The sequence below is a fragment of the Aythya fuligula genome, chromosome 9, assembly GCF_009819795.1.
Source record: "Aythya fuligula isolate bAytFul2 chromosome 9, bAytFul2.pri, whole genome shotgun sequence".
NCBI lineage: Eukaryota > Metazoa > Chordata > Aves > Anseriformes > Anatidae > Aythya > Aythya fuligula.
Window position 1 is genome coordinate 7,484,602 of NC_045567.1, and position 20,847 is coordinate 7,505,448.

Below are 20,847 nucleotides of genomic sequence, written 5' to 3' on the forward strand. Positions count from 1 at the left end.
TGACACAGCAAAACTAAATGAGCCATAACTTTTTCTTACTTATATATATATCTTTTTACATATAAAAATGTGTATATATAGTAAAATGTTTGTGTATATATATAAAAAAAACACTCCTAAGCTTATGACTTTCTGGACCCCTGAATAATTTTTGCTTCTGATGGGTACAAGTGGTGTTTTGGCAGTTAGGACAAGAGATAGAGTAGAGCCTTTTTTAATGCAAGTGCTTAAAAATGCATGCACAATTCATGTCAGTTGTAAATCTCCTGATTTACAAATGAAAGACAGTCCTTATCATCAAATGTAAAGTGTTTCTTTGCCTCTGTGATCCAGAATAAGTAATTCCAAGAGTAAGTAATTGCCCAAGCTGTGGAATAGATAACATATCCAAAAGAACTGGGTCATTAGCAGCTTTTTTGCTGTTGAAAAAGTGAGTTAATGTTGTCAGTCATATCATAAAGCGAATCAAAATGTAGTTGATATTCTCCATGGGTGAATTTATTTTCTTAATTAACCTTGTATTTTCTTGTTCCTTTGTCATGGTAGCAATGTAAAAGGAAAAAAATGTATTTTTGTTTTTCAGAGAACCCTAAAAAAAAAAACTTTTTTCATGAGTAATACTAAAACATGTCCAATCTTTACTAGGCCAGAGAGCTGAGCTCAAATTTTCGTTGTATAAAAAATGTAAGTTATGTTGTCTTTTTTTTTTACAGGTGTATTTACTTGTAAGTGATAGGAAAAGGTGGTATCATATAAGCAAGGAAGGAAAAAAAAACAAACACTCTTCATTGCAGTTTGAATATAACACACTAAAGTTTCAATAAGTTGTTCTTTTCAGAACTGTTACTTAGACTAGGTGCATCTGTTTGTAAAGAAAACCATTAATTCAGCATAGTCCTCTGTATTGATGAACAAATAAAATGGAAAAGATACTGGTTTTGTGCCAAAATAGAGAAGTACTGTGATGATAACAGCATGGAGTTTAAACTGTACCATTTGAAAAGACATGAGGGAAAATATATTAAAATAGCTAAGAGGCTTTCTCAGTATTTGAGCACTAAGGCTAGCTTGACAAGTCTATTCTTTTTATGTTGATTGCCTATTTTTCTGATCCAATCTAGCTCACTTTTAACAGAAGACACCTTCAAAGAATATCAGGGGGATAGCTATTCTGTGAGCAACAACGAGCATGTGAAGGTTGCTATAAAAGCACTGCAGTATCTTTGATTTTCCTGTACTCAAGGAAGAGGAAGGAAAACAGCCAAAAACCTGACTTGAGGCTTTAGAAAGGTGTAGTTCCTTTTTTACTTCTTAAACAGATCTGCATAAAACCATGGTGTAGTAGAATACGCACTACTGCAACGGACTTTATGTTGAAAACTAGCTACTGGCTTGTCTGAAAGCAAATTACCGTTACGTCTTGTCACTGAGTGATTGCTAGCATTTGACACTTACTGTAGTGGCACTAACATGCAAATTATTTTTTGACATAAAAGCACACGTTTGACTCGGAAGGTTCCTGCTCTACAAATTACTAAAATGTAGGAGAGTTATTCTTTTGCACTGCCAGAATCAGGGATTGGAACTGCAAGGACCTTTGGTCTAGTGCATTAGAATTGTTTGGATGTTATCCCTTTGAAATAAAGAACTCCGCTCACGTAGTATAGTGCTGTACTGGGGGAGGGTGGAAACATGGGCATACACAGCTTACACAACATACACAACAGTGACATTAGGGAACTAAATTTGGCTGAAAAAGGCAAGTAAGAAGTGAATCTGTGTTCCAGTGTTTAAATTAACTGAGAGCATGCACTGTGTTGTGATGCAGCATTTATTACGAACGGTGTTAACCACAGCTTCTTAATGCAAGATTCCACCTAACTGGCCTGTTTTGAGCCCTCAGCCGGCCCTACAGCTTCTATGGGTAGAATTAAGGAGCTTGTGGAACAAGTTAATGTCAGATACAGATTGCTTCCACTGAAAAGGTCTTATGATTGTTTTCCAAATAGAAGGTAGCATAAAATAGCTGGAACATAAGCAAGTAGGATGTGCCTAAAAAGAAAAAACAAAAATACACTGGTGCATACCCTCTGTGAGTTTAGGTAATAACTTAAACTAAAGCCATTTAAAAGATCTTACTTTTGAGTAGCTTGAAAAATGAAGAGTTAATATGGTTAAAATGGATCTCTAGATAATCAGTGGCCTTCCAGAAGCTATAAGGAAAGTGAATGTTTCATTCTGTTTATATCAAGTTATCGTGGTGTCATTAGAAATCTCAGAAGTTCAGCTTTGTGGAAGGATTTAAAGGCAACACTTCAACAATAATCGGATTAGAAGGACTTGCATAGCTACATGGTCTAAAAAAACAGATAAAAGAAACCAGAGTTCAAACTTGCCACAAAGAAAGGCAGTGAGCTGTGAGGTGCAGAATCAACACGCTGTTCTGAGTCTTTTATTTCAACAATTACCCAAAGTAGGGATGCCTGCAGATTTTAATGGTTACTGGAAAATGATCAGCAATGACAATTTTGAGGAGTATCTGAAAGCACTGGGTATGCTTCCTTTCATGTTTCTTTGATAAATAATCAATAAATGCTACCTGTCTTAGTCCTGACATGAACCTATTTTTCTTTGTACAGTCATAAATCATTTTTGCGAGAAATATTTATTTTGGGAATACACTGTAAGAATTGCTGTATGCAAAATTGTCTTAAGCAGTCTTTACTTTTTAACATCTTGATGATTAATTTTACAGTGATTAAACTACATAGCTGAAAGAGGTAAGTGGCGGATTTCAAATTTCAAACCCAACCATAATCTTAAAGTTTCATGTGTGCTAAGGAGGCAATGATGTACTTGATGCAATTCTGCATGTTTACATTTGATGAAGCATGCAAAATGCTAATAGTTCTATAGAAATACTGATACCCTTAGTAACTGTGAAATACAAGTGGTGTTTTTTAGGGTTCCACATAATCAGCAAATCAAGACAAACTTATTTAAGCTAAAAGAATTAGGCTATGGATTTTTCCTTTTAAGCAATCTGGCCTGAAAGATCTGGATGTTTATTTATCCATGTTCATTTTAGTCCTCCCAAGAGCTACAAGCCTGCTTTTGTGGTAGACTTTTTCTGGATTAAAATAACTCTTTTTCTTTTTCAGATGTAAATGTTGCTGTAAGAAAAATAGCAAACTTGCTAAAACCTGACAAAGAAATCCTTCAGAATGGGGATCATATGATCATTAAAACGCTAAGCACTTTTAGAAACTACATCATGGAATTTGATGTAGGGAAGGAGTTTGAGGAGGATTTAGCTGGGGTGGATGATCGCAAATGCATGGTAAGCATTAGAACTGTAACAACTAACCAAAAAAAAAAAAAAAAAGACTATTAAGACTATTAATAATCCAAGGCCTTGCAAAGACAACATCTATAAGCCATTTTATGTGTCTGTTCCTAAAATTATTCCTGTGACTTTTTTCAATGAATTAATAGTAATTTCAATTAAATGTTACTCAATTACACAGGGGTATCTGTTGGACAGAAAGATATTTACATTTGAGTTTTCAGAATCTCTTGGTAGACTAATATTTTACAGTACAAGAACAGCTGCAGGTCTAGGTGCTCTTCCCCATGTGCAACAATGGCCAAGTGTTTAGAAACCTGCTGCTTTTCTTATTCTTGTTTTTGTGCTCCTTCCTTTCTGTGCGTATTTGGTAGAGCAGATGCGTTAATTAGCCTTCTGGAACAGATCTTTGTAGTCAATAAGCAAACACCAAGAACTCTGCCTTATGAGCTCTTTTTGCTTGCCAGAAAGATGGTGTTTTCTAACTTGTGACTTATAAATACCAATTAACAGAGAAAACTTGAGAATACAAAGTTCTTTAGGTGAATATGACTGGACTTTTTTTTTCCTGTTAGTTCAAGGGCATGATGCCTGCAATATCCCATGGTGAAGAAGTTGATAAGCACAAGAATTATTTCAGGAGAGACTAGAGGAGTAATTATATAAAATGGAATTAATAGGTTTCCATTCATAGATAGATACTGCCATTTACAAAGTACTGTTCTCCAGTGTTAGGGTATATACATTTACTTTTGCTCTGGTAATAGTAATGCAGGAAATGAAGGATCCCAAAGACCAGGAAAAAAAAAAAAAAAACAACCACTAATCAGCAAGCAAGGACCTCAGCTAACCCCTCTGTACTCCTTGTTAGAGAAGGTAGAAACACGATAGAGTACAGAATACAAAAGTCACAAATGGGAGAATCAAAGTATATTTGTGTAAAGGAAAGTGGCATAATGTCATAATGCATTTTTGATTACTGGAAAGCTCTTCACCAAGGTGATGTGGTCCAGATCCACCAGTTATGAGTCTAAGGAAAAATTTAGGTGGCTAAAGTACTGTCAAAGATAGCAATAGTTAGCAATGTTCAAGTCATCTACTGAAGTGCTAAAAATGTCTGAGTACTCCATGTTTAATTCAGTGAACTGCTGGTTTGTGTGAGTACAGAACTGTTTTCAGCTAAGCATTATCTATACTTAAATACCATTGAGCTCCAGACTAAAACATCCTCTGCTTGTCAGAATGAAGTAATTGTGCTAGCATATACCTGCAATGAGTTCTCATAAACTGTGTCAGGCAACTGGTGTGCTGAAAAAGCTGATTCAGAAGACATGAAAATGTGGCCCTTGACCAGCCATGCTTTTGAAATGCTGAACAAATACGGCACAACTTCTGGTTCACTGAAAAATATCCTTAACACTTCACTATTTATAACAGGTCAATATTAGCTACCCTATTTTGCTAAATTGAGTGATGGGGAAGAATTCAAAGTGTTGAATCAGAAAGAAGAATATAGAGACTATTCAAGTCACTAAAGCAGGTATTAGATTTGGGGTGGAACCCAGATCACCCTGATTTCAAGTGTTGCTTAAACAATTTGTCTATTGATTCTTTAGTGCAAAATCACTCAGCCTTGGAAAGAGGAGGTAGCTTCATCTTCTTGCCTTTTCAAAAAAAAAAAAAAAAAAAAAGTCATGCTAACTCTAACTGGTTGTTTCTTTGTTGAGAATGGCTTAGACATACAACTTCACTAAAGCTTTCAGAAGTCTTCAGTATCTCTTCTTGACCTCCCACATCATAAGTAGATACCAACTGCAGCCCTAAAACTAAGGTCACTCTTTGTGACTGTTGCCTTGTAGCAATGTATCATACTTTATAGTTCAATTTTCTGACTAAAGATTTATTTTCTTGGTGAAACCACAGCTTTTCCAAAGGAAAACAGTACAAGGAGCTGTTTTTTGGAAGCCACTTCAGTCCAAATCTGATAACTGTACCGTCAGGCCAGGCTTGCAGTTTGCAATGAAATAACTCCAACGGGCTGGAAGCCTTGTTAAGGAAGGGTCATGGAGGTGATGCAAGAGATACTGGAACACTCCCTGACTGGTGTTATGAGGAAAGCCACCATAAAAACAAAGGTTGAATGTGATTCTTAATGTTTCGTTTCTTCATCTATAGCTTGTGAAACTGCACACCATAAATGGCTTAATCATTAATACTCAGTCTGTCTAATGGGAGAGATTATGAATCATTTATCTATATTATGAACTGAGGAGACCACTGGGCAAGTTCTCTCCTTGCTGTCCTGCTGTTCTTCCAAGAAGCTCAACGCGTTAGAAGTACAAAGTAACATGGATAAGACAAATTACACATTAAACATTAGTTTTATAAAGCAGAGCAATCATCATGAGACTAGTAAAAATAACCTTAGAAATCATTCATGGATCATGTTTCTTTTAATGAAAAATATATTTTAAGAGTCATCTAACTAGAGTTAACATCAGTAAAAATAATATTAGCACAGTGAACACGTTGGATCTTGTTTGTAATTCACTGAAACTTTGTTCACCTTTCAGTTGTAAAATACACCTTTGAGTCTGTCAGGGTACAGTATAATTACAATAATTCCACGTCAATAGTCTATGATGAGTAAAGGCTAAAAACTTTTGCTGATTCTAATTTTAGAAGAAAGTTGAAGTTATGACAATAGGGATTAGTACTCCTGTGATGGTATGGGATTCCTCCTTGATTTCACTTTGGATTTTTTTTTTTCCTTATTGTAGTTGGTCACTGCTGGAAACCTCTGAACTTGGAACAGGGAGTTAATTCAGCTGGATAAACCTTAGCAGATTCAGTTGTTTTATTTTGTTTTTACCTTTAACTGTCACTTTTTTCTGACACTCATTTTTAGGTGATTCTGTTTTCTTAAGGGATATAAATAACATCAGTTGGTGATACCAGCTCCTTTACAGTTTTATTTCTCTAGGGAAGTGAAAATTTGCTTCTTTAGAACTTAGATTTTCTTTGTTTTGTAAAACCAAAGATTAGGATAGTTGACCATACAGGAGAGAGCACTAATGACAGCACAAGGTGCTGCCTAAAGGCAGTTGTTACTCCACGTGTACCGAGCACTATCAGTAGTGCGTGGGACATGCTGCCGCACAGCCTTGTCTCTTAGGAAATGCAGACAAGGTGTATCAATCCTGATGCTATCATACTTCTCCCAGAGCTTTTCCCTAGAGATTTTATCTCCTAGGTGGAAGTTAGAGTTTCTCTGTTTGGCACATTCATGAAAGATGTGTTTCTGCAAGTTTACTTGTTATACTTAAGGGTTGTTAAAACTTTTGGCAATTTGAACTACAAAGATAAAATAGAAGTTTGCTTACTGAAGAGCATCTTATGTTCTTTGCAGACATTACAAGGTGCAAATTACAATATTAATGTTCTGGCCTTCTTTCTACACATTGTATCACATTATTTCTCGTGTGATGTGATATTTGAATTGGACCATGTGCTAAAGTTTCCACTACTTCCAAGAGTTTGGTTTTGGTTTTAACTGGTAGTATACATTAGGTGTTAGTGTACAAAGACAGAAATTTGAAGTTTATATGTAACTATGACTTAGGTATTGCCTGAAGTGAGTATTTCACTGTGCTATCTTCATTCTCAGTGGAATATCCAGCCCCATCATGAAATTTCCTCATTTTAAAGATATATTCCATAGTCTCTAGTTACAATTAATTTAGCAAGCATTTTAGCTATTACACTAATGATAAAAGCTTGTTTCAAGCATGTGAGCTTTACTGTGGAAAAATTTTGTTGTGCACCAAAGAAGCAAAAGCTTATTGAAACAATAATTAGTTGATATCTGTCTCTAAAAGCATGTCCCGTTCATCCTCAGATAATTTTATTTCCCTTTCTCACAGTCAGTAATAAACAGGGAAGCCGAGGAGATGCCTACGATGTAAAATATGTTAACAGTAAATGTAAGAATGGGGTAGGATCTGACATGAAACAGAAAAGTTAACTTTATGCACCTTCACAGCACATTTGTTTGGTATGTCAGTCAGAAGTAGGGTGTATGGGAGGTGGGGGGATTTGGAATTCACTTAACAGATCAATCATACTTGTTACCATGTGGAATAATTTCCTGAAAGTATATAGTCATTTAATGTTTAGACAGCCTCATAAGGATTGTCCACAGGCATCTGAGCAACCATTCTGCCAGTTGCACGTGCCATATCCTAGTGAAAGGTCTTACTTGAGGCAGGGTCTTTGAGGTTGATCATGGCTCTGTTTTAAACAATAAACATGCCTGATGTGAAACTGATTCCTGTCTAGTTTATATTCAGGGAAAACACAATAAAGTTTAGTTGTTCTGGGTATAATTTGATTTATACTGCTGCAAGGTCAGAATAAAGCCCTATTATAAAATTACATGGCTCATTAAACTTTTTTAACTGTTATTTAGGCAGGGTTCCTCTATTCCACAAATGGAATTCACAGCTGTTAATCTAGTTTAGAATAGGTATTGGAATGATTACTTTGCTGTCAAAAAAGCAATCACCAGTGATACTTAGAATTTCACTAGGGATCCTCAACAGGATGAGAAGACTCAAAATGAGTTGTCTTTCTAGTAAGATGCAAGATCAGCAGTGTATGTCTTTACTTGATCCTTCTGATTCAAATCCTTGGTTTCTTCACATCTTCAAATGTTTTCGTTTTCTTTTTAAAAATTACTTCAGTTTATGGATTTGGGTTTGTAAGTGTTTTCTCATATACTATATTGGAAGAAGCATTGTTCTAGAATGAGTATTGCTGGGAGATGTGTTTATGATTGGCTGTACTTATGTGTGTATATATATACACACTATTCTTCTCTCAAATCTACTGCTCCCTCTCTCTGCAGAAATGTAAATTCCCCAGTTGCTTCTTGAAATAATCTCTGACTTCTTGTGATTTTAATTCAAAGGAAGTAGTCTTCACGTAGTTTTGTGTTGATACTCCTGACCTTTTACTAACTACTGTCTCCAGGTAAGGAAGAATGGTTCTCCAGTCAACCAGAGAACAAAGTTCCACTCTTGGATCTGACTCTGCCTCTCTCACTCCCTGAGGCTCATTAATGAGATGCTATTCCCATTTTTCTTTTCTGTCTTGTTTTGTTGGTATTGTGTTTTTGTGGTGTTTTTTTGTTTTGTTTTTGTTTTTCCCACATTACTTGGCCTTTTGGCAGTACTGCTTGTTATCTGTAAGTGATCTGTTCAGCACATTTACATAATGATGTCAGATGAGATCTCTAGAACATTTTGTCGTATGCATTAAGATATCGTTAACTTCAAAGCTTATAGTCCGGGATTCATACCGAATACCTGAGGCTAACCAACAGTTTGAGCTAGTTACTCACAAAACAACGGCTAATGTTCTGAAAGTGTTGTGGGCAAGGAGGTTTTGGATGGGCATAGTATTTCAGCTTTGTGTGCATCCAGAAAAGTTCAGAGAATGATGAATGCAGTGTGTGCCATCACAAAGAATCAGGTGAAAACTGGAGAACCCAACTTATCAAATTGGATTTTGAATGACAAACCATTAGTGTTATGTACAATTGCATCTTGCTAAATTTACAGAGGGTAATTCAATTATACACATCAAATTAAACAGTGAATGTCTTAGAATTGATTCTGATCCTTGCACAAAGTGAATTGGATTTATTGTTTTGTAGTTTCTTCTGATGTAGGATATAAGCAAGTCATCCCATTTTTGTATGGATTCTTACAGTTTTATTTCAGTAAGAAAAAAGATTACCATTCCTAAGAAATAAAACTTGATGTACTACCCAGAATACTTATTCTACTCTTTCTCCCACATGTTGTCACCTGCGTAGCCTGGAGCCTGGCATATGTCTTCAGTCATTGCCTTCCGTCATTGTTCTTATGAGCAAGAATTCAAAATAACATTTAGAACAACAGTGTTCAACATTTTAAGACCCTGTGCTACAGCAGCTTACTCTTTGATCTAAAAGTTGTCATTACAATTCTGTTTGCTAGCAATGGAGATGGTGACAATCACAGAAGCAAAACACTGCTTATGCAAGAGTCCGATTTTTTTGACTACAGTGAACTTCAGTAAGCTTATCAGTCAGGTACGGAATGCCCGCAGTATAACCAGCTTGTCTTTCAGTAATGATCTGAGCAGGTTCAGAATGGCACAGGCATATTTCAGAGTCCTATAGCTACAGGTACCCGTTATGATATGTCATGCACCAGCCCCTCAAAGTAATGAGAAATGTGTTGTATTGTGCCACCATCCTTTTCCTGTTAGCTAACTTCAGGAGATCTGTTGCTGCTTGGCTTAAAGCAGGAAGGATTAAATAGGAGGTTAGATTTATAGGTGCTTCTTCAGGGTTGAACTGAAGTTGTTATGGGAAGGAAAGATCTGGACAGTCTTTACCATCCTCCCCAGCTAAAGGATAGCGAAATATGTATAGCCTTTGTCCAACAATATCTTGAGATGATGTGCAGGAATCCTACCACTAATTTTTCTGTTGGTGAATGTTTGCTAGATATTTTCCTGTAGAAGAGACATAATTAGTCCACAGATTTTCTGTTTAGAGACTTGGTTCTTTGGGAAACACCACGTTGAACCCTTACTTCTGTTAGATCTTTTAAAACTATGGTAACTTCATATCTCTATTTTCAATACTACTAGAATAGGTTCTGTTAAATTTTGAAAAGAGCCTGGAGTGCGTGGAATGGTTATGAACAGAATAAGCAATCAGTAAGTTTCTTTCAATAGAATAAATTCCATGGCTAATAAGAAATGCTTCTGTAGTTTGTATGTGATTTTTTTCAGATGGCAATGCTGCTTTTTTAGCTGTTTATCTGTATCATCCTAAGCTGTTTTTATGTTAACAAGAAAATTTGATACCTTCTTAATATAATTAAAATAAGTTGAGAAGTAGTGAGATGTAGGCCGTTTATATTTTTGAATCAAATTTTAAGATCATATATATTTTCAAAGGATTTATACTTTACAACCAATTGACCATGTAAATTGATAATGTGTTGTGAAAATTAGCAGTATTTCCATTTGTGTTCTTAACTATGATAGTGACCTCATAGGAAGCCATTTATTTTTTTCCGGTATAGCGCTACCTTGTTCTCAGATACGGTATCTCAGAGCCCAAACACTATCAAGAATCAGGACAGTTCAAAAAAATACAAGAAATAAAACCATCAAACATTACTGGGCTACTAGGAAAGATGAAGAGGCCTTTTCCTAATGGATTCCTAATCAATTTCCTAATTGATTCTCATTTTTTCAGTGCCTGATACATTTCCATGTATCTTCCAGGATTTTTCATTCAAGGTCTGTAGTGTGGTAGCTCACGCATTAACAGAGCTGTTACCATAGCACATGTAGGGAGCAAAGAAAGTACCTAATTTACGGAGACTTGCTTCAAAAGTTTGTAAAAACAATGAACAGCTGAAGTAAACATAAATTAGAAAGTCTACTTTGAAAAAGTAATTAAAAGAAAACGGGGGGCTTCTTTAAATAGACTTACAAAGTAGACTGAATGTCTTAATGGTAAGTTTACTTTTTCAGCTCTGGAATGTCTAAACTTTTCTGGGTAGATAATCTTGTTTAACTTAGGTTTCATTGAAAAATTACCTATATTTTTCATTCCCTCATTTGATTTTCTGCATGTTCCCAGTATTCCTGGATCTGACTTTTTTTTAGAAATAAACTTATTTACCTAATTTCAATTATGGAATTGGAAGAGAAATAGAAAAATATTAGTGTATCAAGTATTTTTTTGCTTGAATCTGCTCTTTTCTCAATAGTTTAACAATCTGTCAACAAGCTGCAGATACAGACTTGATGTGATAAAAGGACTTACAGGCTGGAGAGATGACAAACTGAACATGTTTGTAGCCCTCCCGTTAGCAGTGTGCAGCATGCCTCTGACACAGAAAGTAACAGGTAGCGACTATGACCTTACTGAATGCACTTTCACCATTATATTTTTTTGTTTGTGTTACCAACATTTTATTCCATCAGCACTTCAGTTGATGAAAAATTCCCCCTGAAAACTACTTATCAGATGTTTTTATATCACTTCGATACTTAGTTGAGATGTAAATACTTTATCTTGAGCATCTAATAAATATCTAGTTGGATACATAGCTATGTTTGACCAAAAATACTAGAGTATTTCCTTTGGTGTTATCTAAAAGCATACTACAGGGCACAGCTTGAACTGGATTTTCCTGTGTCATCTGACCTAAACAACTTCTTTTCATTGTTTGATCTTTCTTAAATCATAATTGCAGTTGTAAATGACTAGTTATTCTCATAAACACAGAATTACTGGATTGAGAAGGAAAATGACCTGTGTCATGCAGTTGTAGGGCACTGCGGTCATTTGCTGCACCATAATATAGAGACAGCACTGTGAAGGGAAGTAGAAGAAAAATAGAACTTGTACAGCTGTGTTTCTCCTGAAGATAGAAAATCAATAACACATCTTTGGTGAAGGGTGGTAGCTGCAATTCATATTTGTAAATGCAGTGTGTCAAAAATCTATATAGCATCAGCAAAAATATGCTCGTGGACTACTTATAAAAATATTATAGTTCATTCATCTGTAAAATGCATTAGGTATCTTCAGCTGTATAGTGCACAACACCAACAAGTACGTTAGGAACAGCTAACATGGGAATGAGAAACATTGTGCAGCGCCAGCATCAGATGTTCTTGCAATTAGACCTAACTGGGAAGTGCAGAGTTTTCTGATAAATTAGTTTGTTTTATGAGTATTTCAGTAAATTACAAGAGTCAATATCTCTGTCTGTGGGTCAATATGATTTACCACTAGAAGCTGAAAGTAATATCTACTGTAATTCTGCAAGACTTCACTACTGTTACTGCAACTAGAGAAAATGCAAATACATACTTGATAGATTTGTTTTATTTTTTCTAAATATTTCATTTAATAAATCTCTGTCTCATAATTGAAAACAGTAATGAGAGTACTTTAATTTTCATTTATTCTACTTTTTATTTCAAGGACTACAGTGTTGTAACTGAAATCTTCATAAATCACTAACAGAAGTATGTGAGGGGCCAGGTAATAAAAGAAAAATACCTAAGTGCACAAAAATAGTGTAAAACCATATAAATCATATCATAAAACTAAAGAAAATTTAAATATTTACTGTATTCTCAGGCTTCAAAGATGATAATATAATTAGTGAATTAAGTATAATTCTTTTTTTTGTAAAGTAATCTGTCTCTACCTAGCTGTGCTTAGGCAGAAAAACCATCAGTCTTTGGGACCACTGGTATGATATTGGCCTCTTCCAATAGAGACTTAACTACAATTTTTAATCCAGTGGAGCCTCATCAGATAATTGCCTTGGTTTGTCATCCTCACCTCCCAGATAAGCCCCATTATTATACCTCAAGAGTATGTAACCAAGTACATAATCCCAAAGAGGTGCAGTATTGTTGGTTAGAATTTTTGAGACAAGTTAAATTGAGGCAAGGCTAACTTTATCTCCTGTTAACTTTCCTTGTGTTCCTTCAGTACTTTTTATCACACTGTCCACTAATCACATTAATCACCATTTTCTGGTGAAGTTGTCTACAGAATTACATCTATTTCACTTAGTGTGTATTCGTCTTAAGTTTTAAGTTTGATCAGGCAGTAAGAGACTCAAGAACATGCGTAAGAAACCCTTGATCAATATTCTCCTTTAATTACTGCATGGTGCTAGTGTTCATGTAGCTCAGTGAAATGATGCACAGACTAATGACACATGATACATTTCTAACACTCTCTTTCACACTGTCCATCTTTTGGAAATGCAAGGGAAAAGATCAGTCTGGAAGAATAAAGCTTTTAAAAAATATATCAGCACAGTACAGTTCTTCAAGGCAGATGTTATATCTAAGGGAATTCAAGCACTCCCTGTTGGGAGATTTTGATTGCCTACAGTATCTCCCCACCATTTTTTTTCTCTTCCAGACATATTTTTTTTTTCTTTGTTGCCCATATACTGTCATTAGGTTAACACAAAAATGTAAGGGGTCTTCCTGGAGAAAGTGGAAAATGGTGAGGAAGACATAAATAGTTCATTTTCTCACTTAAGGTATGGAGTATCTGGGTTCATCTGGGTATAAACCCAGAAAATATCCTACATTTTTTGAAGCTACAGTATTTCTCCCAGTCAGTAGTCACTGAACTGATATTCTGTATTCACAAGGAAAGGAGAGTTTATACACCAAATGGTAAACTCTAAATCATTGCTCTTACGTACAATAAAAGGGCCAATATTTACCAAAAGTTGCCCTACAATGGTATTTTTAGAATGTTGTTATTATGTTCTGACTCAAATATTTGGAAATGCTGTAAGGCAAGCTTTGTTGTATCTTGGCTGTTTGTAAAGAGTGGGCTATTGGCCGCACATACACCAGCTGTAACAATTCCATCCTCTGTGTGTCTCTGTAGAGATATTTGGAATTGAAGAGCGTATTGTTCTCTTTGATTTGAGGTAAAAGTGGAACTTCTGTCTTTTGTATTATTTGGGTCTTTTGTTATTTCCGACTTCAGAGTTTGATCTAAAGAAAGAAAAGATAAAAATACTACTGATTAATCTTACTGTCGTAAAACGGTTGTTTTTGCTAACAAAGAGAAAATGTTGTGTTCTCTAGCACTACTTTCTGTCCTTTATAACCTTCATAGCAAAAGAGCCACATACAAAAATCAGAAACTGTATGGTTTACTCACATCCCTTCAGTATTTATATGCCTGAAAGGGAGGGCAAAGGATGACAACTGGGAATTCTGATAAAACAGCTTGGTTAACAGTCTGTGATATTTTACTTTTCATGACTGTCACCAAGTCACCAAAAGCGATATCTAATCTTGATTGAAAAAACAAAATGCAAGAGAAAAAAATTGTTGTTTCCTGAGATGAAACAATTTTTAAAGCCCTTAGAGGCTGAAAAAGTTAACATTTTTTTGTGTTGCTACAAACGTTTCTCTATTGCCCCCAAGTGTACTAAGCTAGTGAAGTATTATCAGGACTAGTAACTTCCAGAGCTAACTTTGCATGTTAGTAGTGTTAATAAAGTTCTTATTTTATCATTGTATATTGCCTGTGAATTCACGTATAAACCTATGAAATAAAACTTTACAGGTAATCTAATGACTCAGCTATGCTGAGCTAGTACTCAAGGGATAGAAATAAGTACTGGTACTAAGCAAAGCTACACATACAACTGATTTATTCCACGGTATCCCTTTTGTCTGATCACTGGAAGAAATAATCTTCACTTTCTGATATAGTAGTGATGCTGAGAATCATCAGAAAGTCTAAGATGTTAACTAGTGTTATTTGTTCCCCTCCACTTTCCAAATGGGCATGCATAAAATCAAAACAGATATGGAAAAGGATATAAACTATGGCGATCACAATAACTCTCTTAAATACAGCTTTGCCACAATGTGTTGTCCCTTCCTGCGTGAGCATTTTAAACATTAAAAGAAAACATTTTAAAAAAAAAATGCTATCTACTACTAGGTTTAAATACATTATTTTACAGGAGAGACAGAACAACTTGGCAATGCATTCTACAAATGAGAGATTTTTAGCAAGGACAAAAAAGTCTGTCTTTAAGAAACCCCGTGTGGTGCAAACAGACTGTATAGGAGTACTAATAATGCCTTGCTTATGATCATCTATGCTGGCACTCTTTCTAGTGGTTCATTTTCCATGCTTGTTTAGTCTAAAGCTTCCCATGGGTGGGGACTGCTGGCTGTACTCATTTATAGATGGTGGCTCTCGTGGTTATCATTTAAGAATTAATTGTTTGTGACATACACAAATTTAATAAATAGCATTGTGCAGTTCTTGAATGCTGAACTTGTAATTCCCAGAATAACAAATGTAGACTGACTTCTCTTAAAAATCAAACAGGATATCTTGTCTCCATATTTGACTACTTATACAGGTACTGGCTTGAAGACTTTAACAAGGTAGACAGTAATTCTGTAGTTAGTCCTCAGATTCACTTCACACAAGCTGATTTAAAAGCAGTGTGCTAATATTGATGCTCAACTATCCTAAGCTTTTGCAGCACCAGAACTGCATTACAAATTGCCACTGCTCTTGTCTTCACTTCTTAAAAAAAAAAAAAAAAAAAAAAAAAAAAAATTACAAAATATTGTTCTCTTTAATTTAAGGAGGGGTGAAATCAAATCATTAGTAAGTACTAACCGCAGCAACAAGCTGAAAGATGCACCCTCATACATTCCAGTATTTTTATTAATCAATAACTCAGGGCAGCACAGGTGTTCACAAAAGTGCTGTGATGAATCCTGCAACACCTTACTCTTATTCTGCCAAACCTGGCTCAAGTAGTTCTCCAGCTACTGTTAGGCAAAGCAGGATGATGGCAAAGTTATCAATTTACTGATACTTCCAAATCACTCTGCTCTATCATGGATGACAAATTTAGACATGGGGGGGGGGGGAAACATATGTATATATGTGTGTATATATATATATACACATACATATATAAAAATATATGTATATATACATATGCATATATGCATATATTAAAGAAAAACAAAAAAACGCAGTAAAAGCCTTTCACGTGCATCCCTAGCTGCCAGTATGTGGGAATTATGTTTGGGTAGGGCAGCTGGACAATCCTTTGTATGGTGGAAAGAAACTGAATCTCAGGTTTTTAGCTCCTCTTACAAATACAGCTGCACATCCCTTTTGATGTTGTGTTTGTTAGCAAGGAGAAAGGAGTGCACTTTCACACAATGATTTTTATGGTTGTTTTTTTTTGTTTTTTTTCTTACAGTTAAACAGTTTATCTCACCCTTCTGAGTTTTGACAGGCAGTTGCACAACAACTTGCCATTTAAGCTCATATCTTTTATAATTATCTTAATTATTATAATGCTCTGCAATTATTCTTATGAAATTCATTAATCTTTTATTATAACGTAGAGTAGGTTTTCTTTAAGCAAACTAATCATAATATCAGGAAATGCTACAGCAGCACTGAACATGCCTGTTTTGTTAGACCACAGTATCCTGGGAGGGAGATAAGCTTCTCTGCGTACAGAAAGGAGAAAAAGAAGATCGTGGCTGGACTCAGTGGATTGAAGGAGATGAAATGCACCTGGTAAGATCGTGTAATAGGTTTCAAACACCATCCTATTATTTATTCAAATGGCTAGATGTAATGCAGCAAGCTGTGTGCTATATTATCTTGTCTTTTTTTGACATAATTAAGTTGTTGCTGCATTTGACTTCTTTCTAAAGCAATCGTTTCATTTGGCACCATTATTCTTCTATGTTCCTTACAGAGATTGCCTCATTTCAGTGTAGTACTCTTTCTGTGTTAACTGTCTGTCTGAACAGAGCAGTTTGAAATGTTTACACCGAGGAAGACATTTATTGTACATTTTATAAAATACACAGTATGGGAACTTGTGAAAGTACACATCCAACAGTAAGCCATAAGGGGGAAATATACCACTGTTCTTCTAAAATAATTACAGGCTAGACTGTATTATAGCCTAGAGAACTAAAACAGCAATTAAGTTTTCTAACATGTCATGTTCTCTCAGATCACCATTTCTATCTTTTCTAAGTTATCAGGATTTGAAAGAAGACGTCTATTCTTTTCTTACACAGCTCTTCATAGTATCCTCGCTCTCTCATCAGTGTGGGTAAAATGAACTCTTCCTGCTGAGATAATAAAATCCAACTTCAATTTCATTCCACTGATCAGTACTATTAGCACACAGCATTTAAAATGAATGTTCTCTTTTTCAAATCAGTAATGGAGTTATAAATGAATCTTTGTGAAAGTTCCCAAAGCCCCTTATTACTACACACAAGTTTCAGGAAGTACTGGAAGTCCCAGAAAACAGTTTGGAAAATGAATGTATGTGATAGACCTTGCCATCTGATATAATGCAGGTAAATAGGGAAGTAACTTTACAGCTGCAGTCATGATCTCAATGAAAGCAGAGGTGAACCTCTGAAAAGGAGACTCCAAAATTTTCTGTGTATATGCATTCCCTCTTGTCTGCACACAAACAGGCTACAGTAGTTGCACACTGCCTCCCAAACTCACAACAGTCGGGGCTGTGACCGCAGGCAGCTGCCCTTCCAGGTTCTCTGTTGGCACAGGGGTTGTAATTAGCCCCACGCTGTCTGGCCTTGAAGCTCAACTTACTCCCTGCAGCACTCAACTCACATGAAGCGATGGCACTAGTTGCTCTTAGATTTTTTTTTTTGGCTTCCGTTTTGGCAAATCCTAGTCCCTGTCCCTTGACAGCTCTGCACTCATTCTCTCTTCCCACTCGCTGCCCCCAACACCAATTTCTTTCGCCCAGATTTCTGTATCCTTACTCTGATTCATGCTTTAGCCATGCAGCCTGGCCGTGGACCTCCAGGCCAGACTCCTTTCTATGCCTGAACCTGTCAGGGGGGTTATTTTAGAAGTCATAAAATGAGATTCCATTGCTCACACATTGTTGTCTAGTGCCCTGAGGTACCCTGAGGTTACCTGACAGATCTGAGGCTGCTGCTTCAGAAGGCTGTGGAGAATTCTGTCTCATACCTGCCAGCTTACATGGGCATCACTGCACTAATTGGCACTTGTACAATTTACCATGATCTGTCTGTACACAGAAGTCAGTACAAAGTTCCTTCATGCAAGGGAAGTACCCAAGTATTTTAGAGACTAGTTCCCAATATTTCAATGTTATCACTTTTTATGTTTCATGAACTTCAAAAATGTCCTCTTTATTCCTCTGAATTCTCATTAGTGTAACTTTGTCCATTAAACATTCAGTAAGAGTCCCGTTTAGTATCTTATTTTTGACCAGCTAAGATTACTAGGTCCTGTACTCTTGAGAGTACTTTGGTACAATGGACAGTTACCTCTAAAAAATTGATACTTCGATAGTTTTATGATCCTATTGAACTTTACACAACGAGCCAAGTGTTAATTTAATTCCTTCCATGGTTCTGTAGAAAGCAGTACCACATCCTTTAGTAGTTTATCGCCTCCTATTTTCACCATTTCATTCTATGGTCTGTACTTTGTGTAGTTCTTTTTCCTCTTTAGATTCTGTTTTATGTGAGTGACTTATTTGACCATTCTCAATTTCCTTTTGAGTTTTATTGCCATTTTCTATTGTATTGATTGCTTCTGCTCTGTAGGTTTTTATCACTGTCAGCAGATCTCTTAGCACTTACAGCACACTCTTTCTTCTGGGTTACCTATATATAAAGTGAACAAAACAGGTCCCAGCTAAAATCACTGCATCAGTCTGCTTGTTTCATCAATTCACCATGAAGCGCCTTCTCTTGCTGCAGGCTAGCAACATATGCCAATAAGGTTATTGATCCAGTGTAAGTTCTTCTTAATAAGTCATTTTATCAAAGTCCCCCATAAGAAAATGGGCATAACTTTCCAGTTAACTTTGCTCCCCATTTCCTCAAAATATTCTGACAGCTTAATTAAAAGTCTTATCTTGAAATATGAAGCGCTACCCTACTTCTAGGTCACACATAATCTTTGTCTTTATGTCCCTTAGGGAGCCCCACCCATTTTCTTTTTCTAGCAAAACCAGTCAACACCTCCACAAATCCCCACAAAGACTGTGTGCAACTCTCAGGTCTAACTTCAACAGTTTCAGTAATACAGAAAATTAAACTGCATCTTCAGCAAGGCTAGGTGGACAACAGTAAGCCTCGCAAATCAATGCCCAAGACACAAACATCAATGTATCTGCTTATGTGCAAGTAACTATGACCTGATGATTAGCAAGTAGAGATTTTTTAAAAACCTATTGTGGAACACAAAAGACAAGTGGAAAGCATTAGGCATCTAGTATGGCCAAGGTCAGTCAAAACTCACTGCCATGCTGGGATTTATAGACCTAGCTCAACTCTTACGTATACAATTACACGTCCTTTCCTAGCTTTGACTGCCCTGTTGCTAGACTGTGCTTTCAGCTGTTCTCTAGTTTTGTAGGTTTGAACTACCAATCATCAACATACAGAATTCGTTATTCAAATCCATCCCCAAATAACTTGTTCATGTGTCTAAAATACAGAACGCTCATTTCAAAGACTTAAGCAGTTGCACACACAAATAGTGAATAATGCACCAGGAACACATATGGCCCTTTAAATTCTGGGATCCCAAAATAACTTCTTATTCCACCTTTCTCCAGAAAGTAAACCCAAACCTGCTAGTTTCTTTTATGATTAAAAAATAGGCTAAAATATGTACAAGCTATACAATCCAGTTTGATAAGAAATTGCATACTCAAGCTGGACATATATGTGAATTTATAATGCATGTCCTATGTAAAAGTTGTTGTGTTTGTTTTTTTTTTAATTATTTTCTCTTCCTAGGAAATAAGAGTGTGTGGAGTCAAGTGTAAGCAGGTCTTTAAGAAGGTACAGTGAGCCTACGGCTGATACAGAAATGAAGAACAGTAGAATTTACAGACTTGCCACCAAATTTCCAAGCACAAGTAATGACCGTCAATGACAAGAGAGTAAACACAGAGATGAAGCTTACATTAGAACAGTATAGTTGGAATAAAATATTTTTAACAAATTATTTTAAAGAAGTAATTGAAAATAAAACCCATTAAAGTTTTTGAAAGTTTTAAATGGGTGTGCACTGTAATTCTTGACGACACCAAAATGGAGGCTGTTTGGTATACAGCAAGATACTTGTGAGCACATGCTTTACTCATAATGGAAATCACCCTTCCGTAGCTTTAGCAAGGGACCTTAAGGTAGTCTTGTTTTCAGGTAATGAATTGTTGTAGGAAAGTGAAAAAAGTGCAGTATGTGGCTTATGGGAAACCCTGATTTCACTGAGGTCAGTGAGAATTTTAGCATCAGCTCCATTGGAACAATACTTCACTGAAAGTATTCTACCAAAAATGAAGGTCTGATTTCCCAAATTAAGTAAAGATATGGATCAGCAGTCTAGAAAAATAGCACTTAAAGAACCATGGCCAAGGGGCAATTGCTTTCTAAATGCTTTAGCCAATGTCTGTCCATTCTTTTTTTTTTTTTTTCTTTTTTTTTTTTAATTTATTTATTTACTTTTCCATTCTGAAGAAACAAATAGTAAGATCACTGTTAGAAACTATATAATTGTACATGTGCCAAACAAAAGGTATGACTAGCATTGCTTTCTATGGTATCATTTGCAAATTTTATTAGGACACATCATTGTGTTCATGTTCTTATGCAGCATATATGTATAGCAAAGCATTGGCCTAGCAGTTTCTACCACTGACTTAGTCACTATAAACATTCATAGTGATTTATAAACCAAAGTTGTATTTTCAGACTGTCAATACACTGGATATACAGCTAGCACCAGCACCTCACATCACGTTTAAAAAGACTCAAGGATGCAGGATGCCTGATGGATC

At 35.8% G+C, this 20,847-nt stretch overlaps 1 protein-coding gene across 1 annotated transcript; it reads left to right on the plus strand.

Annotated features, from left to right (window-relative positions):
* Window positions 1–2,470: 2,470 nt before the first annotated feature.
* On the plus strand, window positions 2,471–19,858 carry RBP1 (retinol binding protein 1). Its single transcript, XM_032193556.1, has 4 exons — window positions 2,471–2,552; window positions 3,162–3,340; window positions 16,446–16,547; window positions 19,805–19,858. The coding sequence occupies exons 1-4, from the start codon at window positions 2,480–2,482 to the stop codon at window positions 19,856–19,858; spliced, it is 408 nt and encodes a 135-aa protein (XP_032049447.1). The 5' UTR covers window positions 2,471–2,479.
* Window positions 19,859–20,847: the final 989 nt, after the last annotated feature.